This window comes from Calypte anna, chromosome 20, assembly GCF_003957555.1.
Source record: "Calypte anna isolate BGI_N300 chromosome 20, bCalAnn1_v1.p, whole genome shotgun sequence".
In the NCBI taxonomy this organism is placed as follows: domain Eukaryota; kingdom Metazoa; phylum Chordata; class Aves; order Apodiformes; family Trochilidae; genus Calypte; species Calypte anna.
In genome coordinates this window covers 7,184,212-7,210,577 of record NC_044265.1, presented here as the reverse complement: position 1 = coordinate 7,210,577, position 26,366 = coordinate 7,184,212, and the positions used below count along the sequence as shown (strand labels likewise).

At 50.8% G+C, this 26,366-nt stretch overlaps 1 protein-coding gene across 1 annotated transcript in view; it reads left to right on the top strand.

Moving 5' to 3' along the window:
* JPH2 (junctophilin 2) overlaps positions 1 to 26,366 on the top strand; it is a 31,106-nt gene extending 4,740 nt beyond the window's left edge. The window contains exons 2-6 of the mRNA XM_030462909.1: positions 2,630 to 3,413; positions 17,507 to 17,625; positions 20,863 to 21,674; positions 22,740 to 22,837; positions 23,879 to 26,366. Coding sequence (XP_030318769.1) covers positions 2,630 to 3,413; positions 17,507 to 17,625; positions 20,863 to 21,674; positions 22,740 to 22,820 — 1,796 coding nt within the window. The 3' untranslated portion in view covers positions 22,821 to 22,837; positions 23,879 to 26,366. The remainder of the gene's footprint in view (positions 1 to 2,629; positions 3,414 to 17,506; positions 17,626 to 20,862; positions 21,675 to 22,739; positions 22,838 to 23,878) is intronic.

The window sequence follows — 26,366 nt, the reverse complement described above, 5'->3', positions numbered from 1 at the left end:
CAGGAAGGTACCCAGGCAGGGCCACTCCCCAGCTTTGGCTGGGGACAGGCAGAGGTGATGAACCCCGCACCTGGGGTTGCACAGAACCACTGTTTTGTCACTATGACAAGAAAAAAATCAAGGGAATAAAGGATTACTGGGGGCCTGTCCCCCAATAATCTCACCCTGGTGGGATTCCATGGCTCTGTCCCCCTGCTCTGATGAATCAGGCAGGGCTGGGGAGGCAGGGAAGTGGGACTCTGTCCCATTTTCATCCTAAATAGAGGGTTTTTTCACATCCACTAGGTTTGGTTTTTTGTTATTTTTTTCCCAGAACTTTAGACACATGTGAGTGCCTGACTGTCAGCTTTGCTTCCTTCCTGTCCCACCTTGGCCAGGCTGCTTTGATATTCAGGGGTAGTGGTGGCTCAGGACATGGAGCCTTGCTGAGCCCACCATGCAGAGGGGGTTTGCACAGCCACATTCTCTCTTGAACTGGCTGCACTGGTACATACTGGTGACCCAGGGCTTGGCTCTGCTCAGACTTTGCGTGCCCTGACACAGGGCCACCAGCACCTTTGGCTGCTTGCAGCAGCTTCTGGCTCCACTCCAGGGGTGGTTTGTAGCTCTGCCCTGGCACAAAGTCTCAGCCAGGCTCTGAATTGCAGCATTCTGTGGGCAGGGCTGGGCAGCACCATATGTCAGTGCCCTCTGCTCAGCTGGATGCAGTTGGCAGGTTTGGGCACACCGTGTGCTGTGGAGGGACAGCACTGCTTGTCCCACATGGGCTGAAATCAGGCAGCCAAGGCCATCCTGAAGTGCTGGTATCAAACCTGGTGTTGAGGGTCACCACGTGTGCCCTGGAGAAGTGGCACCACAATCTCTGCTCCCTGAAGCCCAGTTGTGCCACTTGGCTTTTGCTTTCCAGGTGACCCTGGTGCTGCTCAGGGTACAGAGGGGGCTTGGGGTCAGTGACAGCTCTGACCTGTCTCCTGAGGAGCAGCTGAGTCCCCTTAACCTGACACCTTCCTCCAGAATTCCTCTTCCAAGGGGGTTAATGCAGTGGCACTGTCACCTGCAGCCCTTCAAGAGTGAGATGGTCCAGCCCTAGGAGGTCTCCAGTGTCACCCTGATTATATGTCAGCCCTGCTTGTTGACTGGGTGGGTGGAGATGGAGCACTGACTTCACCAGCTCTCAATGAGGAGGGACATGGGAGCAGTAGAGAGGTCTCCATGACTTCATTTCGAGCTAGGAAGACTCATCACCATTGTACAGAGAGGGATGTGGGAAGAAGGAGGAACACCCCCAGACACCTGTGCATCTCCAGTGATGGTCCTTGGCTCCCTGCCTATGCCTGACACCTGTAACCCATGCTGTCCACCTTGTTTTTTCTTAATGGAGCTTCTCCATGGCTGACGACAGATGCTCTGCACTACTTGAATCCTTAATTTTTTTTTAGTAGGAGAGACCAAATGTTTGCAGGGAGCCCCCAGCCCTGTGTGCTGTGGGGTGGGCAGGGGCTGGTGGGGGGTGGCTCACCCCAGGACAGCAGCTGCTGCCTGCTCAGGCACTTCTTGTCTTTCCTGGCCCCTGATGCTGTAAGTCAACACCCCACAGGCGGGTGCAAAGAGGATTTCAACGAAACCTGAAGCTTGTGAGTAGAGATTATGCTGCAGAAGTGGCCTGGGAGACTGTAAAATATGAACTCCCACAATTGCCAAAGAAGGAACTGGATTTGCTCCTGGGGGAACAGGGTCATCCCTGGTCTCAGTAACGGTGCTGGAGTGAGAAGACGAATGCCTTGAGGATAGGTCAGTCCCTTCTGTCCCAGCCTGGCTCTGCTAAACCTTCCTGAGAGTGCTTGCTGGTCTTCTCACAGTCCTTCAAGGTGCTGCTGCCAAGGTCTTGCTGGCTCTCAGTGGGGTCTTGTACCCAGGGTGCAGCCCCACCATGGTGAGCATGATCCTCTCTGGGCCCCCCATCATATGACACTGTGTGGTCTCTTCAGCTGGGTCTGGAGGAGTGTGGTTGGGTGGTGTTTTTCAGGGCAGAGCTGGAAGAACCCTGCACAGAGCTGTTCTGCTCCTCTCCTCCCTTTTTCAATTATCTCTTGTGTTATGGCTCAAGTCCTGGGACAAGGTGTATGTCAGGGCCTGCCAGATGTGGCTGCAGGTACCAGGGGCAGCCTGTGGTATGGCCAGGGACCCATCTGGGGGTCCAGAATCATTGCTGACAGCCTGTGAGTGACAAACCACATAATCGAATGAAAGAGACTGTCACTGAGCCAAGGAGAGCTGTGCCACCACAGCTTGTGTGGCTGCTGCCACCCTCAGTGCAGTCCAAACCCCAGTGCTGTGGGCTTGCCTCTTGCTGTCTGCTCTGGGTGCAGATCCAGAACCCATCCATTCAGTGACTTTGGGTTTGTACCAGTGTCCCCTGACACCCCAGCCCCTTTCTGATGAGCTGTCACCTGCCTGCAGTGACTCTGCCATCAACTCCCTGGGGATGGCTTCTTTTCCATGTGGGTCAGCCGGGGTTTCTCTCCTCCAGGAGAGGTGGGTACAGCCCTTCCAGAGGAGCCCATCTTCCCATGCTGGCCGCCCCTGAGGCAAGCTGACATTCTTACCCCCTCCCTCTTCTCTCCCGCAGGCACCTACCAGGGTCAGTTCACCAACGGCATGCGGCATGGCTACGGCGTGCGGCAGAGCGTGCCCTACGGCATGGCCTCTGTGGTCCGCTCCCCCCTGCGCACCTCCCTCTCCTCCCTGCGCAGCGAGCACAGCAATGGCACCCTGCCCCAGCAGGACTCCCCCGCCGCACACCCCGAGACCCTGCCCCTCTCGCCCACCATCACCCGCGGCGGCTTCGCCCTCAGCCTCTACGGGGAGGCGGAGGCCGGGAAGCCCAAGAAGGGGGGCCTGTTCCGCAGGGGCTCCTTGCTGGGGAAGCTGAAGAAGTCCGAGTCCAAGTCGTCCCTGGCGAGCCAGAAGAGCCGCGTCAGCTTCCTCAAGAGTGAGAGCGGGATCAGCTCGGCCGCCAGCGATGCCACCTCCACCGTCAGCCTGGGGGAGGGTGCTGAGGGTGAGGAGTACCCCCCCTTCGAGTCCGACATCGACGCCACCACCACGGAGACCTATATGGGTGAGTGGAAGAACGACAAGCGTGCCGGTTTCGGTGTCAGCGAGCGCTCCAGCGGGCTGAAGTACGAGGGCGAGTGGCTGGACAACCTGCGGCACGGCTACGGCTGCACCACCCTGCCCGATGGCAAGAAGGAGGAGGGCAAGTACCGCCACAACGTCCTTGTCAAGGGCATGAAGAAGCGGGTGATACCCCTGAAGAGCGCCAAGATCCGGCAGAAGGTGGACAGAAGCGTGGAGGGAGCCCAGAGGGCTGCGGCCATCGCCAGGCAGAAGTCGGAGATCGCGGCATCCAGGTAGGACTTGGGGCTCCAGCGTAGAGGTCCCCGATTGTGGTGGTGGCGATAGTCCCCATCTTACGTGTTCGTCTGAAGCTTTGCTTGGTGCCTCCTCATGGCACACCAGTGGAGGGGTCAAACGTCTCCCAGCAACTTCCGCTTAATTCTTTGTACCAAATTCTGGCTGAGCAGGGCTGAGGGCCCTGATGGCAGCTCAGGAATGTTCAGGACCTGTTCTCCTTCTTGTCCCCTCTCGTGTCACTTTGCAGTCCTGGTCTAGGAAGGAGCTGCTGGACAGCAGGGCCTGGTGCTGACCCCACTTTACAGTGGGATGGGGAGCAGCCTGGTGCTGTGCTGCTTGTTGATGGGGCAGAATGAGAAATGGTGGGGTTTGGCTGTGGTAAATCCAGGGTCATGAGCAGCCAGTGGAACACGTTCCTGATTAATTGGGTCTGCAGCAGAGCGTGGCTCAGCCCCAGAGACCACAGTGTGGTTCTTTGGGGGGTTTATGAGGTGCGTTTGGGTTGTCACTTAAATTTAGTGGGTCGGTGTAATGGGCTCTCTGAGACAAGCACTCTGCTGGGATGCTGTGAGTTGGGAGGCAGGACCTACAGCAGGTATCAAACTGAGGAGGGGACTGCCTTGGGGTGTCCTGTCTCCCCCCAGGACCCAGCTGCTTAAAACCAGACAGGTTTTAAGTGAATGTTTCTGCCACAGGAGAGGCTGTGGCAGTCGATGGCTGAGCCCACGTGAGAAGACTGAGCCCAATCCCATGGCACACAGCCACCTCCCACAGCCTGTGATGCCCTAGGATGCCCAGAAAGCAGCCTTCACTCCTCTCTGCCTCAGACAAATGTGTTTATGAGAGACCCTGAGGTTTCACCTTGCCTCTCCATTGAAACCTCTCCCTGTTCAGCCTGTACTCAGCTGCTGAGCAGTGGTTGGGACTCTAGGGCTGTCCTGCCTTGTTGCTTTTTTGTGCTGTATAATTATAAAAGTTCCTTCATAACCAAGCAGAAATGGGAAATAACGGGGAGGGCAGTTGTTTCCCAAACCCTATCCTTCTCCACCAAGAAACCCTGGCTCTGCTCTCTGCTGACCCTTTCTGCTCTAGAAAGTTTTGTGGGGAGTGAGGTTGTTTTTATAGCAAAACCCAGTTGCTTTGGGTGGGCAGAGGAAAACCATTGGGTCTGAAAGTGAAACACCATGCCAGGCCAGTCAGGATAAAAATAACAATCTGGGGCAATGTGGGGCCACTGGATCCTCCTGGCAGGGCAGGCTCAGCCCAACACCAGCTTGGCTGTGCCTGGAACAAGCCTATGTCTGCAGCACTGGGTGCCTGTAAATAAGGAGGCTGAAGCTGTGAAAGCAGCTCCCTGAGAGCTTGGCGGGTTTGCACAAGCTTCTTTTTTATTATTACACTATTTACACTTTGGATCAAAAGTGGCTCTGCAGTGTTTTCCATCGGAGCTGGAATGTGCTCGCAGCCCTGCCGGGGCACTGCATCCCTCCTCAGCACACTGGGGAGTAATTTCCTATTAAGGAAACTTTGGAGCTGGAGGAAATAAGACATTACAGGCAGTTTCCTCCAGGGATTCCTCCCCTCACAGGTCCTGCAGTGGTTGCAGGGGAAGAGGACATGGCTTTCCCTGGCAGTGATGTGCCCCGGGCCCCGTCCCTGCGGTGCTGCCTGCAGCTCAGCTGGTAGAGAAGAGTTTGGGCCCCTACATCTTGTAAATTGTAACTCGTCGTTTCCAGCAGTGTTTATTCCTGGCATGTGTTGCTCTGGGCAGAGCCACTCTTGCTACCTGCTGCCTGTTGAAAATCTGACTCACACTCTCTTTCTTCTGCCTCCTTTCAGCTCAGTTTTGCAGTCGAGAGTAATCACAGATACTTTTGCCTTAAGAGGGTCCTGAGGTTAAATCCCAACTCTGCCACAAATTTTCTCTTTGGCTTTGAACCTTGCCTCAGTTTCCACATGCAGGACAGAGTTATTGCAGACAGATTGTGAAAATTGATTACCGTGGTTTATAAAAGGGCTGTACTATCATTAGCATCACCCTAGCTCAGAACTGCAAGGCACAGTTTTCTAGATGGAGCATTTCTGTTTTTCCTTGGATGGCAGTGTGCACCTTTCCAAAGAAATGCTTTGAGGCTACATTAATCCTTTTTTGGGGGAAGATGTGGCACACCTGTATATGAGGTTACTTCTGGGAACTAAATAGCAGGACACAGCAGCTCAACTAAGTCCATGTACCTGTGCTGGTGGATATGTGAGTTGATTTCGCTCACTTCTGGCACTTGGGGGGGAGCCTCTTACAGAGCTGAAGTGCAGTCATAGCCAGCCTGCTGCTGCCTGGGGGTGAAACATTAGGAGAAGACCAGATTTCACTCTCTGCACCATAAAAGGCTTCTTTAGGCATAGAAATCCTGAGGAAAACAAGCTTAAGTGCTGGAAGCTGCCTTGGCCAGTTGCACTGCAGGAATGCCAGGCATGTGCCTGAGCTTTGGAGGCTGCAGCAGCGCTGGTGTCCTGCCTGGGATCTGTCCTGTGGACATGGGTAGGGCAGTGGTGGTGATGGGGGTGATGGTCAGCAAACAGTCCTTCATCCCCTCTGCCTGGAGGGTGTCCAAGGCACCAGGCTGCTCTGCAGCTCCAGCACTGCCTTCCTGCTCTGTTTTGGTGTTGGGCCAGCACTGCAGGCAGTGCCAGCTATTGCCTGCCCTGCTGCCTGGCCTGGCCTCCTCAGCTCCCTTCTGAATCCTGCTGCTTTCCCTGTTGTGCAAGAGGCTGAGGGCAGAGCTGGCATCACCTTGCCATTGGCTGAGGGAACTCTTTTTCTATTTATTTTTTTTTTTAAAACAAACAAACAACTCTCTTTTTCATTATTTTAGTGAAAATCGTGTGGCATGTGGTCATGCTGTGCTGAATAGCCCATCCCAGCTCAGCCAACTGCTCCCTCAGCCCCGACAAAGCCCTTTTGGCACTGCTTAGATTTTGGGCAGAAACCCTCAGCACATCTATCAGCAGCTCTGGGGATCAGCTCATGGGATGGAGCTGGTGGAAATTAATGAGGAATTAATGCCCCAGGCTGCTGTCACTTGGGAGAAAAATCATCCTGAAACACAGCCTCTGTGGCAGCCAGTGGAGGTGGCTTTGCTCCTGCCTGGGGGTACCCACAGAGGGACAAGGGGTTTAGCAGGTGCTGTGAGATGTCTGTTAGCAGTGCCCTGTGCTGCTGGTGTCCTAACACTTTCCCAGCTGCTGTGCCAGTTCCCATAGTGCCAGGTGAAGGCACCCATAGTGTTACTCCAGCCTTTCCCACCCTCTCCCCTATCTGGGGGCTTCTAAAGAAGGATGCTGGTATGGGTGGGAAAGGAGGTGAGGTCCTAGGATTGCAGCCATGAGGTCATTTCCCTGGTGTTTTAGGAGAGAAGCTGGCTTGAGGACAGCCAGTAGGTCAGTCCCACATCAGCCCTGATGAGGAGGGGACAGATGCCATTAAGCTGTGAGTAAACTGGTTAAAAGCCATCGTGAGGTATGTAATGGTTGTCCTGGAGTTTTCTGAGCATGTGGCTTGGTGCTGAACAGGGTGCTCTGCACCCCTGGGTCTGTGGGAAGCAGTATGTGCTTAGTTCTCATATGGGGAGAGTGGTTCCACTGGAAGCAGGGAGAAGAAGGATGGAAGTGGTCAGCTTCTGTCTTTTCAGAATAGAGTCAAATAGAAAGAAAGAGGAAGGGCAGGATGGGCTGCAGGGCAAACCTTTGACTTTTTTGAAAGCTGTGCACTCAGTAGCAGGGCAGCAAGTACAGGGGCTTTTCTTTCTGCTGGTGCTTTTGGGAGACAAAATGAGTGTAATTACTGTAAATTCCACCACCATCCCACTGCAGCAATGTCTACCATGGCCTTCCTTTGCAGGGGGTTGTGCTTCCCTGTGACTTGGACCAAAATCAACAGAGGGACTTGGTCACCTGTCCTGTAAGGCGTGGGTCTGGCCACACTCTCAAGATCGTTTGACTGGTGTATGTCCTGTTAATAACACCTCAGATGTATCTGCCAGATGTCATGGGATCGATAGGAAAGGAAGGTGTAAGAGGCAAGACTGGCTGCTGTGCTTCACCTCCTTCTCTTCAGACACTGACCCTGAAGCCTCTGTGTAGCTGGGTGTCTGGAGAGTACAACTAAAAATGAGTCGGTTTCAGATTTATTTTCAATTTTAATGCAATATCTGTAGAGGTCTTGCAATCGAGAGTTGCCTGGAAGAATTTCCAAACTGGAATTTCTAAAATTCCAAAATTTGAGGCATGAATTCCTGTGAAATCAGGGTTTACACATCACAGTGAGCCCGGGCTGTGTTCAAGCAGCACCGCGCTGCGCATCAGGAACGAGGTCAGCGCAGCTCCTGCGGCAGCGATGGGTGGGCATGGCTCGTGGTGTGACCTGTGGCTTGGTTTTGAAGCCTAACTCCTTTCTCTGTCTGTACCCGTGTCTTTCGGGCACGTCTTAGCTCTCTCTTCCTTCAAATAGCATGAGTGCTCCCGTATCGCTTTCCCAACCTCCCCTGCCCAGCTGCATTCCCGGCAGCGCAGCCGCTGTCTCCCTGGGCTCAGCAATTCCAGCCGGCGTGGCCGGGCGGCCGCCAGCGTCTCCTTGGGGAACGTGGTGCAAATGACGTCCCAAAAATCGCTGGAGTCAGCAGAGCCTCCTGACTAAATAAGGGCAGGCAGAGCAGGGCTTTATCAGCGCTGCCCCAGCGCGACAGCTGAGCTCCACGGCCCACGCTGCGGGAGCTGCCCCCGCCGATAAGGTGCTTTATTTGGCCCGACCCTGCCCCTGCGAGCCCCACTTCCCCCTCCCTGATGCTCCCGGGGGTTTGTGCTGCTGGTGGGGAGGGTGGGCAGCCAAAGCAGCCTCTTCCTTGTGCACTTCTGGTGAGGCATGGTGGCTGCCCAGGGTGGAGCTGGGCTGGCTTGATGGATGCAGTGGCCTTGGCTGTCCCGGGGCTGGTGGTGTAGCTCAGTTCTTCTTTTAAATATCCTTTGTCTTCTGCTTGCTTTGGGCATTAGACACATCAGGAGTCCAGTTCCGTTCCCAGAACTTCAGGTCTGAACCTGGGGGGCAGGATACTCATGGCCACCTGTGAGATGGGCAACGGTGGTTCAAAGTTCCCTCCTAGGAGAGCAGCTGATCCTCCTCTGCTGTCCCAGCTTCACTCTCTTTGCTCCAGGACTGTATTGCTGAGAGGTGATGGATGGGTGTGTAAAAAGGAGGGAGCAGCAGGCAGGAGATGGGCAGAGCTTGTTCTGGGCCCTGATGGTTTACTGGCTGCTATTTCCTGCTGAGCTGGAGTTGCCAGGGAGAGACACAGGAGGTGGAAGTAACGTTTCTAAAGCTGTAAGACCAGACACCCAAGATGCTGCAGCCTGGCCTTTTGGGAGGCTTAAAGGAAAGATGGGTGCAGGTGGAGATGGGCAGGACTGCCTCAGCTTTGTTAAAATCCCTTATGGGGTACAGAAGGGAGCTGTGTCCCCAGTGGGGCTCATTCTGAGCAAGGTCAACTACACATGGAGGTAGCTGTGTGTTAGGAGCCAAGGACAGGTCCTTGATGGCTGGGTGTTATGCCTGTCCCATGGACCCCATACTGGGAATGAGCATCTTGCTGCTTCCACAGGAACAAGCAGGAAGAAATGAGGCCAGCTACACAGCTCCTGCCATAGCTGGATGCCAGGACACAGCAGTGAAGGGATGGTCCTTGGTCCTGCTCTCCCACCATAGACATTTTCACACAGCTCATTGTGTTTGTAAAGATAGTCCTGTTTCATTCACTCTTGGCTAATAGAAACCCAGTTGTTGGCACCTATTTCCACACCACCTGAGGCCCAGGGCTGGGACTCTGCTTTCTTCACAGCACTTGTACCAGCAGCAATCTCTCCTTCCCATGAAACCAGGCAAATAAAGACCTTTTCCTCTTGCAGCTCCTGAGCAGGAGTGACCTCCTCCACATGGCTTATCAGCACAAACTGAGGTCAGTGTCCAGATAACCATCAGTGGGGATGGTGAGAGGGAACCTGCCTGGCCCATGCCACCTCAGCCAGGGCCACCTCAGCTCAGCTTTCCCTCAAAGCTCTTGAAGCAAGAACGTGCCCAGTTGCCTTGTGCCATGGTGCTGTGGTGTCATTATGTGTGGTTTGGTTGGAAGGAATGCTTTCATCTGAGCCTTCCCATGCCATGCATCAGGAGCTTGGGACTTTGTGTCACTTGTGTCATGGAGATGAGGGACACCCAGCCCCTGTCCCAGAGCCAGGGTTTGGTCTTTACACATGATCTAGACTGAACAGGCTGTCTTGGGCTTGGTTGAACTGGGTTTTTTGGAAGGTTTTACTTCCCCAGCTCTCTGGAAGTACTGCCTGTTTTGAACCACTGCCTGACTTTTGTGTCACCCTCCTCGTCCCACCCCAAAGACCTTTGACTCACCTCTGCTGCTAGTTCAGCCCTGCCAAGCAGGCTGCAGGGTTCATTCCTAGCCCAATATGACTGTGGGGACAGCGAGCCCCAGGGTTTGGGTCTGGGGAACCCCCATGATGTGTGTCGTTTGTGTGGGGGACTTCATGGGCTGGAGGGGTTTGGTGCCATGGAACAAGTGATGGAGTGATGCATTCACCCCTTTCCTTCAGCTTTTTCCTGGAACAACCTCAGCTCCAGCCCAGGCTGGCTGTGGCTCCAGCACTGACACATTTTTGGCCCATTTTGTTCATTACACTGAGATGCATTTTGCCTCCAGAGGAGAGTGCGTATGGCTTTGTCTGTTTTTCACAGGAATTTCCTCAGGCACTTTCATGCCCTATTAGGGTAAGAGAGAGCACAGACTTTCAGTAGCTCCAAGGAGTAAGCATCTGTTGGGAAGCAAACTGCTTTTTGCAGGATTCCCTGGGTCTGTGGGGTTGAAGGAAGTGAGCTGTGTCTTGTAGGGGTCCCTCAAGAGGAGAAGAGTCGGGATGGCAGGACATCAGTCCCAATGATGGGTACACCTCAGGCAGGGCAAGTGGGATTCATGGACTGTACATTCTGACCTTGTGGGAAATCTTTATCTCAAGAGTTTACAAACACAGAAAGGGAAAAATGAAGAGTGACTTCAATCTGCAGAAACAACTGTGGCAAATGGTATTTTGTCATTCAATTGATCTGCTGCTGTGCAGAGCAGGAAGGCTTCAACTCCCATCCAAATGCTTAAAATCAGGTGGCAGGAAGGTGGGCTTGAAAATCATCTGTTTCAGTCAGGCTTTGCACCAAGGTTATTGTCATTTCAATGGAATGTGAAATGGGCTTATCTTGAAAAAGGAAAAAACATTTAAGTAAAATGTCCAGTTTTAATATAGAGCCTGAGATACAGAAACCCTTACTCCTCCTGGAGAAGGGATATTTGTTTTTTTCAGCTTATCCTGGTGCCAAGCCAGAGCCCTTTAGCTTTCTGAGTTCAAGTTTTTTGTTGTTTTGCTCCTGTGAGGCCTTCTTGGGCCTACAGTGAGTGCCAGGGAGGACCTGGTGTCCCACCCACCTGGGTGCCCTGAGCAGCCTTGGATGCAGGTGCAGAGGACATGGGTGCTGCAGCTCCCTGCTCTCTCTCATTTCTCCTGGACCTCAGACCTGTGAATGCCAACTCGGGAGACAAGTGGGGATGGGAGAAAAATGGTTCTGACCAAATGGAATATTTTAAGAAATCTGCCTGCTTAATTTCCTTAAACAAACAAATAAATAAATCCCTCTTTTTTGTTTTTTTTTTTTTAATAGACAAAAGTAGAACAGTAAAAAAACACACTTCAGTTCCTCTTTCTATTGATTTGGATTGCTGAAGTCTGAAAAACATCAGCTCTAGAAGCTGCTACGAATTTTCATTGAAAAACCCAAACAATCTTAGAGGAGAAAACATTCTTTCTGAGCCATGTTAGTGCTGGTAGGGCTGGAAAACAGGTAAAACATACTCAGGGTGTGAATGTTCTCCCTCTGGCAGAGCTTGGGGCTGGACAGGAGTGAATCTGGAGTCCCTCAGAACAAATGATTGCTTCAGCTCTGGGATTTTCTTGAAAATGGGAATTAATTCACTTGGGCAGGACAGGTGGGGGATGAAAGGCTGAAGGACCTTGATTGTCAGTGTGTAAAGAAATTCTGTAAACTCATCATGAGCTAACCCTGCTGCTTTGATCTTGCTGCAGTAGCTAAATTAAATAAGGGACTCCAGACCATTAGCTGATCCCCCTTGGTAATGGTTGTGATGGAAGATGGAATAAATCTGTGGTGTTTGGGCAGAGTCCCAAGGCTGTGCTGCTCAGGGCAACTTGCTCCTCTGGGCTCTGCTTGATCTGCACCCAGGGCAGCAAGGAGCAGACCTGAAAATCTTGGGGAGGAGGAAGAGTCCAGGGGGCAGCTCCAAATCCTCCTTTGTTTTCCCCAAAGGTATCTCTCCCATAGATGCTTCCGTGAGCTCTGGCTTGCTGTGCTCTGTTTAGAGCTGGCTCTGGGCAGCTGCTGCCTGGCATCTGAGGGCTGTGGGGAACCAGAGAGCAGCCACGGTCTGTGCCAGCCCTGTTTCCTTGTCACAGCCCCCCAGCTCCCGTGCAGCCTGGCATGGCCAAGCCCTCTCTGCTTGCTGCCTGCCTGGCCCTGCTCAGCTCCCAGGCAATTAGGGAGGTGGAGATTAATTGATCAAATCTCCCGTGCACACGTCTGGGTGCATAAGTTGTCGTCTTATTGAAGACAGCTGCAGATCTGAGTGCTGTAAGATTAATATCACTTTAACTGTTCCGAGGGGAAGTATCCCTTGGTGAAAGATGCAAGTGGCTCTGAGCTATTTAGAGCTGAGGATAATGTTTCGGTATTTTAAAAATTCACCAAGTAATCACAAAGGCTGATGCTTGCTGAGCTTGTTAGGTGGCAGGGAGATCTGCCAGGCCTGTTGCTTCTGAAGCACTGTGCAGAAAAGGATGCTTTAGTCCCAGCTGAATGGCCTGTTTGTGCCCTTTCTGTGGAAGGAAGGAGAAAAGGTCCAATTTAAACAGCCTGGGCATGACCGTAATGCCACCACTTTTGTGTAAGTGCTGGTATCATGAGTTAAAAGCCTGGGGCTTCTCATCAGCTGGCTGTGAGGGAAGGGAGGCTGGAGGGCAGAGCTGCTCTGCAAGGCCAGGATGGTTTCTCTTGTTGGATTTACATACACAGCAGTATGGAGGTGTTTCCTTTAGAAGGCAGTTTTTGTTTGTTTATGCTTAATTCATAATTTAGATCACTCCTTACAGGTGCAGAGTCTATAATACAAACCAGCAGATTCACTCACCCTGGGGATGTCAGAGTCTAAACTGAGTGAGTAGGTTCACACAAGTGATGGAGCAAAAAGAGAGTAAAAGGTATTCCTGGCTCTCAGAGCAGGATGCCACTGGGGTAGGGACACACAGTTGGGTTTGAATGTGGGAGCAGGTGGTAGGAGGAATGACCTGAAAAGGTATATTCATCCCTCTGGGCTGGTTAGAGGCAAATGAGGGTAGCAGAGCTTTGCTGGTACCCACATATGCATGGAGGCAGAGGGAGAAGCACAAAGGAGCTGGAATGGGACTGAGCAGGGAAAAAAGGATTCTCTGGCTACAGAGGTGACACAAGTCCAAAGACTGTGGAAAACAGAGAAGCCAGAAAGTGTCTGTCCTGGTTGGGTCCTGGTTACTTAGTGCCAGAGTCTAGCAACCACAATGGTGGTTCAAGGGTTGGACTCGATGATCTCTGAGGTCCCTTCCAACCCAGCCAATTCTATGATTCTATGATTCTATGATAGAATTTAAGAATGCTTTGTGTTGGAAGGGACCATTGAAGGTGATCTCATCTGACCCCCAACACAAGTCTGTTTGTCCTTGATCTTCATGATGTAAATGGAGCAGGGACAATATTGCCATCAGCAAAAGCACTTCTGCAGCTTTCCCTGTATCCCTTTTGAGTGCTTCAAACATCCCTGCCAAGAACCATTATCTTAAGTTTCTACAGAAGGACAAAAGGATTCCTGGTAGATACTGAGCAGGAATTTGGCTGGGGATGGAAAAGCCAGTTTCCAGGAGAGGAGAACGTAGCAGAAGTTTTGGTTTCGACAGCTGACTGAATTTTATATGCTTGATGACAGGATTTGGGGTTTTTTTTGCAGCTTATAATATTAAGAATGGCAAGGAAAAAATGCTCAGCTGGTCTTTTCTCAGGGTTTGTTGAGTCAATGGGATGGAGAAGGAACAGCAGTGCTGGACAAGTCTGTCTTTCCCTTAATAAGCAAATGTGCAACCATTGGGCAGAGAGCTGAGCTCTTCCCCTATTTCTAGCCACAAGGTCATTGCTGCACCTGCAGGCGCCCCAGCCCTGTCTGGTATTTTCAGTATTCTCTGCTAATTCCAATCTCATTTGCAGTCTAATCCAATGTGGATGTGCAAAACTGCATAAACTGTCCAAAGAGAGGGGTGTGCTGGCTTGGCTTTGGGTCTCACCTGTTAGCACGGTGCTCAGCTGCGGCTCGTGTATCCCCAGGGGATTTTAGCAGCAGTCGGAAGAATGATTTGGGCAGTGCTTCTGGGAGCTGGCCAGGAAAGACAGGAGTTCTGCTCTGTCCTGCACTAGTACAAAAATCATTAGAGAATTAGAGACCTGCCAGAGGAGCAAATAAAACAGCAGATGCATTTAACCCTCCCTCTCCCACCCAGGCTGTGAAACCTCTCTGCCTGGGGTGGCCCCAGAGCAGCCATCAGGACACAGCTGGTGCTGAGATGGAGGACTCAGACATTGCCCACATACCTCTCCTTGCTCTCTGCAGGGCTCTGCTCCTCCTCCTGAAAAATTCACTGGGGTTATTTTTAATGGCACTGCCTGGGGAGATGGCTCAGGGTGAAACTGGGAAATGTTCATCCCAAGATGGTACTTGGAGCGGCGAGTGTTGGCGTTGGTTTTTGAAGGCCCTTTCTTGTGTCTGTCAGACATGTTTAATGTCTGACATTAACATTAATGTTAATGTTCATGGTTTGTTTTCCAGCACTGCTTTGAAAAGGGGCTTCCAAATTTTGCTGCTGGGTGCTATGAAATCTGTGGGCCTCTGTTTTGGTTTCATCCTGGCCTCCTTCATCTCCAGGCTTTCTCCTCTGCTGGTTTTTGCATGGGCTGATTTCTGCAGAAGGGCTGGGAGCTACTGCACAAGCAGCAGTAAATCAAAAAGTATGGCCCTCAGTCAAGTGCTTCCTGCAAATTATCAGATTTATATGCATATAATAAAAAGTCAACGTTCTCCTTTTTGTAAAAGCTCATTCTGGTTTTTTATCAGATCTTAACGTTGGAAGAAATTTTCCTTTTATGTATTTCATGTCCAAGGTTCAAAGATCATCTTCCTACCTCCCTGAAACCTGGAATTTAGTGGGACCCAGCACAGGGCATCAGCATCCCTGCTGGGAGCCAAGCTACTGGCCAGGGAACAGCCCTGCTCTGCATTGGCCACAGCTTCCCCACGACAGGATGCCAACAGGGCCAGCACGTGGTTTGCAGGAGGTGCCAGATTTGAAAATGCAGCTCCATTGATCTCAGTACCCTCAAACAAGTGCTTCTGGATGACTTTGCAAGCAGAGGGACAGGAGCAGAGGCTGGGCATCTCCTGCTGAGTAGGGAGCTGGGTGAAGTCACTGTGCAGCTCAAACCTCCAGGGCAGCAGGGGATCCTGAAGGGATGCTGCTCAGCTTGCTGTGACAGCCCTGTGTGTGGAGCCTGGGTGCTGCCCCATCGCCTCCCTGGCCTCCTGCCCCTCTGGCTCAGCTCCTCAGCACATGCAGGTTGGGGTCTTCCTGGCCTCACCATCTCTTTGCACAGAGGAATTGCAGTCCCCAGTCTCTACACAGCAGCTAGATAGCATCCAGCAGCTTTTCTGGAGGAAAGGAGACCTGCGGCAGGAGATGAGCATAACTGAGACCTGCCTTGTCACTTCCAGCAACCCCAGGTTGTTCCCTTGCATTGGACCCAGTTGCTGGGTTAGGCTGGGCATCTGGGAGCCACCTGCAGACATCAGCATAAGTCTGGCTATGTCCCTACTACTAGAGGGAGCAGCCCCTGCTTCTAGTCCCCTTCCAGAATACTTTTTTTGAATTCACCTTTAGGAAATCATCCACTGACTTGCCAGGAGCTTCCTGCTGCTCCCCAAGCTGGGGCCAGCTGGCTGGTTGACTGGCTGGGAAGTGACTGGGACAGCCTCTGCCTGGCTCAGTGAGCATCTGAAAGAGAGGATTTCATCTCTGTGTGCTGAATCCAGTCCTCCAAGAGCAGCAGGACAAAGGCAGGGGTCGGACCACGTCCTGTCTGGATGAGGAGCTGGATCCTTACTTTACAAACTTCTTTCCAGGGCTGGCGCCGGGCAGGCTGTGAGCCCCAGGCACAGGGCGCCCAGCATGCTCTGATCCCCCAGACATGGAAAGCACAGAAAGATCCCCCTTGGCCCTTGCCAGATTATAGTGGAATTAATCACTCTGATTATATGCTACCAAAAAAGGAGGTGCCTTCTCTGTTCAGAGCTGCCTCAGACCTCCTGCTTGTGATCAGTGGCTTAAAATTGCTGTTTTCTGCCTCATCATGTCTTGTCTCAAGGTTTTTCAAGAGATGTAATAATTCTGGATAAAAAGATCAAGAATGACAGCAATTCCAGGCAGCTCAGCCTGTGGAGATAATGTGTGAGTGTGGGCAGGGAGGTCATTCATAGCTCCAGCAAAGCTGGATGTCATCCCAGTGAGAGACAGGCAGAGCCACACCACCTCTGCAACCTCTTCTCTATCTCAGGGTCATGAACTGCTTTTTCGTCTCCCTGTCAGGTCACACTGTTGTCTGTAGTACTTGGGATTATTGCCCTATGTTTAATTCTTTCCTCACAGCTACTCTTCATTGCATACTGCATCTTAGTTTACTGAAAAAGAATTAACCGTGATTTCATGACTGACAGTCTAAGAATTCCTATGAAGCATTTTCACTGCAGGGATGAGAAATTTTTTGTCCCATTTTTTGTCCCAAAGCATGACCAGATTCCAGCCTCAGCCTGAAAAGGGAAGACTACACTAGAGGTTTTAGAGTAGTGAATTGGTGTTTGAGGGGTTCTAACTGCCCATCAAAAATTATGTGGTTTTGCATGTGCAGCCAGTGTATGCTCCTTTATTTCAGCAAGGGAGATCGGAGACCAGGGGAAAGCAGCTCTCCTCTCCATAAGCCCCGAGTGCAACAAAGCAGCTGAGTATATAGTGCTTTACCCTCACTTGTTTTTAAGGTGCAACTTTGCTGTTTGAAGTCAGCTCCTTCCCAGACTGTGAGCAGCTGGGCTGTAAAGCCAACCCTGCTTCAACATAAAGATCACAGGGCCCTGAGCCTGAGGCATGTGAGGAATATGCCAGCTGGCCAGCAAAATATCTCTGGTAGCCCCATGGAGCGAGGAGGGGATGTGCTGGGAAAGAGTGGAGAGGACTCAGGGAGCCAAGCTGCAAGGGAGGCAATAACTCTGCCTTTCCTAGCAGTGGTGAGAGCAGCCCCTCGGGCTGGGGTGAGTAAAAGAACCCCTTGGATGAGCTGTGCTGTTTGCTGGAGACTTGTGGGAAAAATGTTTGGAGTAAAATGTGTCATGCTGGCGAGGTGCAGTACCTCAGGGCTGGTGACAGAAGTGTCCATCTGTCACATTATTGCCCCTTTATGCTGCAAAGATGCCTGTGATGGTGCCCTAGGCTTTCCCCTGAGTTAGGTTTCTGGTGCTTCACAGCACAGCAGCAAACCCATTTTGCAGCATGTGCTGCCCCACTGCAACACATGAATGTGCTCATGTTTGCAGATACACATGCTCTATTTCCTTGTGTGGCTGAATGCAACCTTCACACCTTAGCCTTAAGCATCTGTGCCCCTTATTTGTTGAAAATCTCCTCTTTTCTCCTCAGGTGCAGTGTTTTTGGGTCGAGTGGGAAGGCTCTGAGTGCTGTGTGAAGCCAGACAGGCTGATTTGATTTTACTACTGGACAGAGTCTGCTCCTGGAGCTGGGCTGATCTCAGCTCAGATGGTTCTCATCTTGTCCCCTCCTCTCTCTGCAGAACAGCTCATGCCAAAGCCAAGGCTGAAAGTTCTGAGCAGGCAGCTCAGGCAGCTAACAACGAATCGGGCATAGCCAGGATGATGGCCAGGGAGCTCTCCCCAGACTTCTACCAGCCAGGTAAGACCAGAGGCATCTTCTAAGAGAGATTTTGCAACTTCCTTGAAGAATCTGTCAAATGCTTTACCTCCTTTATAACTCCTCAAGTTGCCCTCTTGTCTATCCTAAATCCTCTTTTGCAGAAGTTCATCCAGCCCCCTGCACTGAAGCTGTCCTCCTAGCACTGCTATTTTACCTCCTGAAATACGTTACCTTATTTCTCTCCATAGCCTGGAGGGAAAGTCCACCCCAAGCTCCTTAAGCTCCCCCCGTGTGTCTCCACACACTGAAGGCAGAGCAGACAGGGAGCTCAGGTCTATTTGCAGTTCTCCTGTAGGTATATCCCTCATGGCTTTTTCTTGAAACAGCTTCGGACATTGACTCACAAGCCCATATCTTATGGTTCCTCACTCTGAACCAGGGTATGATCAGACTCTGCTAACTGGGAGTTGTAGTACCCTATGGGAAAGATATTAGTGCAAAATGCTACATCCCTGGTCCCCTATTTATTTGCTGGCATCACTGCTGATTATTTGACTGGGAAAACACTTGAGAGATTTCTTCCATGAGACCAAGCACTGAGGATTAGTAAATGGGAAAGATAATATTAGAAGCAGTATTGTGGATGTCATTACCTTTCCCTTGACCAAGTTAGCTAAAGACATGTTCTTCCTGGAAAGCATTCCTTTCCAGAAAGGGCAGGTAATAGCAGAGCAGGAGGCAATGGTCCAAGTGCCTACATTTTCATCTTGTCTTTCTTATTACTCAGCTGATTTACCTGGAACGAGTGCCCTGTGACTTCTGAAGCAGGATCATAAGTGGCCATCACAACAGCAAAACTGGGGGTAGGAGCCAAATGTTGGCTCCTGCTCAGCAAAACCCATTGCTTGCTCCTGCTCTGATTTCAGTGCCTCCAGGTCTCCAGTACTGCACCCCAGCACATGGCATGCAGTGGGAAAGGGGAACAGCTAATACCTGGGGCTTGGCTGGGAAGAGTCATGCTGACTGATTTACCTAAATTCCCTATACTCCCACCTTGTCCTGCACCTACTAACTGGGGAGACACAGTGCTGGAGGGCTGTCCTTCCCTCCCCACAACCCAGTAAGGCCCACCAGAGCTAGCTTTGAGTGAGGGAACACCACAATGCCTGGGCTGGGGTGTCAGCCAGCATGTAGCACTTCATTTAACAAAAGCGAAACATCCCTTGATCCTGACATAAGCCCCCCCAGCTGCTACTCACTGCTCCACATTCACCCTTTGCACACTGGGGTATTTATAGCTCAGAGCCAAAGGAAACTGGAATTCCTGATGGGATGTTCTTGACATCTAGCTAGATTATTTTTTCCACCCGTGTCAATTGAATGAGACAATTGAAATGGTCTCTGCAAATGCCTGAAGCAGCCTGTCCTCCACTGCTGGCTCCTTGGGAGCTGGATTCTCTCACTGCTTTTTTGTAGCATTTTGCTTGGGTCCTGGCCTTTCTCAATGGCCTGTGGTTCTTTTAAATCTCTAAATTCCCAAAGTGCACAACAAGAGGAAATATCTCTTCCTACATGGCCATGCTGTCCAGGAGCAGACAGACAGAATTCTACCCTTGGATTTTGCTAGCAGTCAGAGGTGCTGGTTGTACAGTGAGAAGACCCTGGCAATGTTGGGCATCTGCATTTCCCCCTGCTATCCTTGGGTTTGGCACAGAGCAATCTTTCTCAGCAATCCTCACCTCTCTAACAAGTAGTTAGCACTGGGTTTCACTTAGGATATCAACCCTAGTAGTTTAGAGGAGAGGGACAGAAGCCAATGCCCTTGCTGTGAGGTGAAGGTTGGGAGGTGAGGAGAGTCAGGGCTGGATGGTGCCCTCCAGGCGGTTGGGTTTTTCTGCTGTGAATTATTCAGGAGGAGAAGAAAGCAGCAGGAGAAAGCAAGGAGCCTGGAGATGCAGGCAGCCTATTTTGAGGAGCCTGAACAACTGTTGAAGCAGCTTCCAAATAATCCACTTGCAGCCAGAAATAAATGGCCCTGAATGGGTCCCCTGCTGATTGACGGGAGCGTGCAGGCATGGCAGAGCAGCCAAAACCAGTGCCCTCTTTCTCCTCTCTGCCATGGAGGTATTGCCTGCATGGGCAGGAGGGAGCAGCTTGCAAATCACACCACTGATTTATTAGAGGGAAAGGAGTACCACTCCCAGTTTCCCAAGCAGGCATAAGTCTGCATTAGTTCTTGGAGTTGAGAAGATGAGGGGAGAAACTATGAGGTAGCTGAAGAAGGTGCAGCTCCAGGGTCTGTGCTGTTCAAGGGCACAGAGCAAGCCCTGAATGTCTGTGCCCCTCTGTGTGGCTTGGATTCAGCTGGGTGAGGCCAAAGCCACTTTCAAAATCGTGTGCTTTGCTTTCAGACGAGCTGCCTTGTGACCTCACACTGCACATAAAGATCATGCTCTTGGTGCTCTCACTGGCAGTGACATGTGGGGACCTCTGTCCCAGCACACAGAGCACTGTACAGTGCTACTCTGAAAGATATTCCCGGTGGTTCAGTGGTGGATTTTGCTCAGCCACAATGGATATCTTTGGTGTCAGGCTCTGGCTGAACTCCCCAGACCCCATCTGGGCTGCAGTTTGCCATGCAGACATTGCCTAAGGTTAATAAGAAGCAAAGATTTAATGGTAGGTGAATAACTGAAGCAGGAGCAACACTGTCCTTTTTTACTTCCTCTCTGTGCCAGGGTAGATACTCTTTCAGACACCAGACAGGTCTCTGTTTCAAAATCTGAGGAAAACAGATATTTTTTGATTAATTTTTTACACTGAAGCCCTGAACTGCCTGTGTGATGGTGCCAGGTGATTTTGCAGCTCCTGCAAGGCTCATTGCAGAGGAGGACTGTGAAACTGCCAGCCCTGCATGAGAAACAAACTTGGGCAGGAACTAGAGCTCTTTAGCCCCAAGATAACCCACCTGTTTGACCACAGCAAGTGGGGCTGCAGATTTTCACTGTTTCTTTACTCGCATCTGGAGATCTCTACCTGTTCCTTTGTCTCTTCCTGGCTGGGCAGCATGCAGTTGGGATCCTGGGTGAAAGCCCTTCTGGAAGCAGGCTCTGCTTTGGGAGGACCTCCTCTCCCAGTCACAGAGGCTGCAGCCCCGACCCTCTTGTGATTGTTTCCAAATCCATTGGGGCAGGGGGACACAACAGCACGATGGTGTCATGGAGCTGGGGTGGCCAGCCAGGCTGCAGCTCCTCATACCAACCCCTGTCTCCACAGGCCCCGAGTACCAGAAGCGGAAGCTGCTGCATGAGATCATGGAGAACGCAGAGCACGCCATCAACATGGAGGAGGCGGCGCCCCGGCCCTCCGGTGCCCCGCCACCCCCCACACCCCCCGAGAGCCCCCAACTCCATGAGCAGGAGGAGGCCCAGCGCCCGGCCCCCAGTCCCCCCATGACCCCTCCTGAGGCCAAGCGAGCCAAGGCAGCCCCCCACCAGGATGGTGCCCCCCACCAGGATGGTGCCCCCCGCCAGGATGGTGCCCCCCGCCAGGACGGTGCCCTCCGTCCGGGCAGCTGGGCTGAGGCGGGCGGGCGGGCAGGCGGCAGCCCCCTGCCCCCTGAGGGTGATGGCCGGCCAGCCTCACGGGGCCGGGGCTATCCTGCCACGCAGATGGAGATCGGGCCACTGCAGAGGATGGCGCAGGAGCCCAGCGTTGAAATGGTCAAGGGCTACCACAGCTACGCTGTCCGGACCTCCCCGGTCTCCCCTGCTATGGACTCTGAGGAGGAGCAGTTCCAGGAGCCCCAGTCGCCCACCCCTGAGCCACGAGGGGATCTCCAGCGCCGGGCGGGCACCTCCACCCCACCTCAGGAGCGGGAGGAGAAGCCGGCGGCCAAGGCGGAGCTGCCCCGCTCCAAGGAACCGAAGCAGCGCTCCAGCCCTGAGCGCAGGGCTGCGGGCCGGGCCGAAGCCCCCGCCGAAAGGAAGACTGAGGCCAAGGTGCCAGGGCGGACAGAGCCCAAGGCGGGGGCCAAGAAGGGCTCAGCGCTGGCAGTGGCAGCACAAGAGGTGGAGGAGTGCGAAGAGGTGATGTGGGAACTGCCCAGGAGGCACTCCTGGGGGCCATCTTTGCTTTGGTTTTTTTACTTTGTTTTCCTCCGGGAGATCAGAAAGGGTCCAGAGGGATGCAGATCCCATGGTCTCTGCACTGCAGTGGGCTCAGAGAGGTGTCCAGAGGTTCTTTTTGGGATCCCAAAGCCTGCTGGAGGGAGGAGGGTCTTGTTTCCATCTCTCCTGACACCTTCCCAGCCCTTTTTGCCATGGCTGGTGGGGCTGGTGTTCATAACCCTGTTATTTTTTACTTCCTCTCTGTGCCGGGGTAGATACTCTTTCAGACATCAGACATGTCTCTCTCATTCAAAATCTGAGGGAAACAGATATTTTCTGGTTAATTTTTTACACTTTTCTCTTCTTTTTTCCCATCCTTTTACCAGCCAACATGGCTCTGGAAACTTGAGGTAAAAATGTAGGATAGGGAAGTAAAAGTTGAGTGGGGTTTCTTTTTTACAGTTGCTTTTGCTCTTTTGCAGTAGAGGCACTTCATGAGCTGACCTGAAGTATCAAATCACCGGTTGATTTCCCACATTTAAAATCCAGGAATTCAATTTTGCTGTTAGCAAATGCAGCTGTAAAACTAGACATTTTATTAGCCCACTGCTTCTCATCTTGCAGCCCTCTAGACATGAATGGTTCCCACATGACATTAGAAAAGCACAACTTGGAAATATTTTGGTCTGAAATTAGAACAAACTCATACCGATGCATTGGTTAATCTTAAAAATGACAACTTTACAAATGTTGTGCTGCAGGTGGAGAATGGAGGTGGGAGGAGAAGCTTGACATGGGATGGCTTGGCCATTTGTGTGCCTGTGGTCAAGATCTCTGCTGGTTCAGCCTCCTTAGCAGGAGTTTGCAGGGGCAAAATAGGAAAGGGATTGATAGATTCAAATAGTTTGAAATTCAGGCTGGTTGTTAAGTGCCATGTTTATGTGCTTCTGGAGGTGTTTTGAGTAACAGAATCAAACTCTATCTGTCTCCTCACCTGAAATTGCAGTATGTAATATTCTCTTTTGTTTTTTTTTTTTTCTCCAGGGACCTAACACAATTGTGATCTGCATGGTCATCTTACTGAACATTGGTCTGGCAATCCTATTTGTACATTTTTTGACATGATGTGCCCCTTGGACAAGGTAAGATGGGCAATAAGATTTTTATCCTGAATTTGTAGGCTTCATTTTGGGCACTTTAGGGTTGACTGTCTTTAGAGCCAACACAAATTCACTTATGGATGCCCCAGTGGTAGAAATGCATGGGCACTTATTCAAATGAGGTAATTGCCTTACACTGAGGACTGAGATCCTCAGTTACCCCGTTGTTGTTCCAAGAGTATTTGTGGAGTACTTTCAGTGGATACTTCTCAAGTCTTTGTTTAAAATCACTTCCTCAGAGTTTAAAAATTGAAATGTGTTGGCTGGATATAATACCACAGTATAGTTTACTTTCACAGTTGGATGGACATGACTCTCAGAGACTTCCAGTGCAAGAGTGTATGATGTTAAATTTGAAATTTGTTTTCTGCAAGAAACATTTTCAGTTTGTTGTTCCCTGGCTGCTGCTGCCAACTAACTCATGCACTGCAGTATTTCTGGGCACTCGGCCCAGCAAGAGGCAGGAACACAAAGAAAACGTGAAACTGAAATTTGCAGCTCTAGTTGCACCCGTGCTAGTTCTGCTGTGGTTGTTCTGTAGCTGTGTTACTGAAGGTAAATATGAGCTGAGATGTGACTCAGTTGACTAAGGTTAAACTGGAGATCACTCAGTACTTCAATGACAGTGAGGGTTTGCATTTGGATTTGGTGGCAATAAAATCCTGTGAGGTTTCTTATGCCTGTTGGGTTCCTGCACCCAGGAATGTGTCATGGGTTTGCTCAAGATTTCTGTTGCCTTGGGCTCTAACACTGAAAAAAAAAAACCCATCAAGGGTGAAACTTACCCTTGGGTCTCACTGGAACATAATGTGAGGCTCATCCTGCCAAGCCCCCTGAAGGGTGTTGGGCTGCCTTCCTGGAGCCTCCTGGGGGATAAAGCTGCTTTGTTGGGCACTTGCTTCTATCATGTTATTAGTCCCCACTCAGCCTGTGCAGCTGAAAGCCTTGCAGAGAGACCTGATTGTCTGCCAGTCATGTGTTTTCCTCCCCCCTGACTCTCCTGTTCATCTCTGTCTGGGACAGGCATTGCTGCTGATGGAGACCACAGACCTTGGCAGGGATTAAATCTCAGCCACCTGGAAACACCTAAGAGGAGGACTTGAGATCCCAAGACTGCACTGCAAACAAGAACCTTAAACAAAAGTGCCCTGAAGATCAGTTCAGTCTCCCTGCTCCCAGGCTGTGGCTGGCCCCTGCAATCTACCAAGGGAAAGCTAGAGTTTCTGCAATTCAGCCTCCTTCTCCTCTTTGTATAAAATAGCAGTTGCCTTAAATTGTTCTCAACAAAGCCATCAACTGTCCTGTCATGCCAGGGATGAGGGATTTATCTGTAGCAGTAGGAAAATGAATGAGAAGGTCTCACCATACACACTGATGTGTTTTGAAATTCCCTTGGTTGACTCAGTGTCAGAGATTTCCCAAAGATGGTGTGGAGATAAGCAATACCCAGCAACCAAAGTGACTCATGAGAGCAATGCCATGGCTACGGGTGGACAGCATCACCCTCCATGCTTGGAAGTCATCCGAAGGGACAAACAAAGTCTTTCCTTTCCCCACCACTTGGAGTCGTTTTCCACCTATGGAGGACTGAGCAAGGGGATCAAGTTGAAACTGGGATTGTTGAAGAGTAATCGGAGTCCTGCCCATGCCGATCCGTGGGTTAGGGTGGGAGGGACTGGCTGATCTGGGGCTGCTTATCCATGGGGGGGTGCTGTGGGTGGAAATGGTGCCTATTTCAGGACCAGGCACCATCCGAGCACTCTCTTGACACCCAGCAATGCTCTGCACAGAAACATCTTGCGGTGGGAAGCTTCCCACTGTTATAGGAAAGGAAACAGATGTACTGAATTTGTCCCTCTGCCTTTTTTTTCTATGAAAATGGTGTGAGTTACAATGAAAATGAGGTACTTACTTGCAGGTTCCTCCCCGTTGGTGCACTGGGCTGCAGGGGGGTGCTCCTCGGCTCTCTCATTGCAAGAGTGAACAGAATTTCCAGCCAGAAGATTCAGGGTGGCTGTCGTGGGAGAGATCATGTTATTCCTGAGTGGAAAAAGGTGCAGAGATCTGAGTGACTCCTACGTATTTGAGCACTGGGCTCAAAAATGTGTATCAGCCAGGCTTTCAGCAGAGGTAGAGTACAGAGGGGCAATTCTAGCTGCTGTTGTTGTGTGTGAGGTTTAGAGGCTTGGGTGATTTGTACCAAATATTCCCAAAGCTGAAACAGAGATCGACCTTTGGAAGGAGATGTTTCCATCATGATCTGCTCTGATCCTTAGCAGTATGAGCTTAGAAAGTTGGCAAAGATGAAGTTAGGGTTTGGTGTGAGGCTGAGTGCTTGGACGTATTTCTTCCTTCTTTTAAGAGCAATATGTATTTTCTATCCCTTTTTAAATAACCAGAAATGTTATTTATAGTTGGTTGTGAATCTCTGTGTATTCTGAAGTCCCACAGCACAGGACTGGGTGGGAAAACCTGAGGGACTGGAAAGAATGTGGAAATGATGGTTAAGGAGAAAAACAGATGCCCAGTCTGCTCCAAAGGTCAATATGAAAGGATTTCAGAGGCAGGATGGCAGACAGGCAGGGGTTTACACTGACTGGAGACACAGGGCAAAACCTGCCTAATTTATCTGCTCTAATTATGGCACAAGAGAGTGAGCATAATTCAATACTTTTCTTTCTGAACCAAGTTTATTTTTTAACCTTATTCAGCTCAGGAATGTTGCCACAGTAGCAAATACATGGTATTAACTGTGGGAGAAGTGAATGTGATCCCTTTTAAGCCATGTGGCTGTACCAGTCCTGAGAAAGCTGTGCAGCATCATCTACACTTCCACAGAGCATAGCTTAGTAGCAATTTGCTTCTTTCTTTTCTTTCTTTTTTTTTTTTTTTTTTTTCCCTTAAGTATAAATGTGTTGCAAACCCCAGGCTCTGCTGCCTTTAACGTTTTATCTGTCTGCTGGCACTCACTTGCCAGCTCTGCAGTTTTCATATGCCAACTGCTTTTATCAACCACTGAGACAATTTCCATTGAGAGACCTGAGGGGCTTTTATTTGCCACTAAGCACAAAGTGGATCTTTTACAACAGAGCTAAGTTAATCCCACCCCCAATTTTTTATGCGTGTGATGTGCACTCAGTAATGTGCGTTCCTCCTAGTAACCTTCTGAGAAAAGTAGGTAGATTTGCTTTTATGTGACGTATAAATATATCCATATTGCACTGATATGGATATAAATACATACATATATATAGCCCCTTAGGGATTTTGTTTTCTTAGATGCAAACTAACAAATTTACCTCAGACTGCATGCTTTCAAAACTGACTAGGATATTGCATTATACTTTTCAGGTCTTACAAAGATGCAGATACATTTCACTCTTCACACAAAAATACCTTCATCACAGATTTTGCAAGCTGTTTACTACAATCTGTGTACTACTGTCTGGAGTTTTCTGTCGGTTGTTCTGCTGGATTACGTGCAATAATAAACAGTTATCTGCTCACTGTA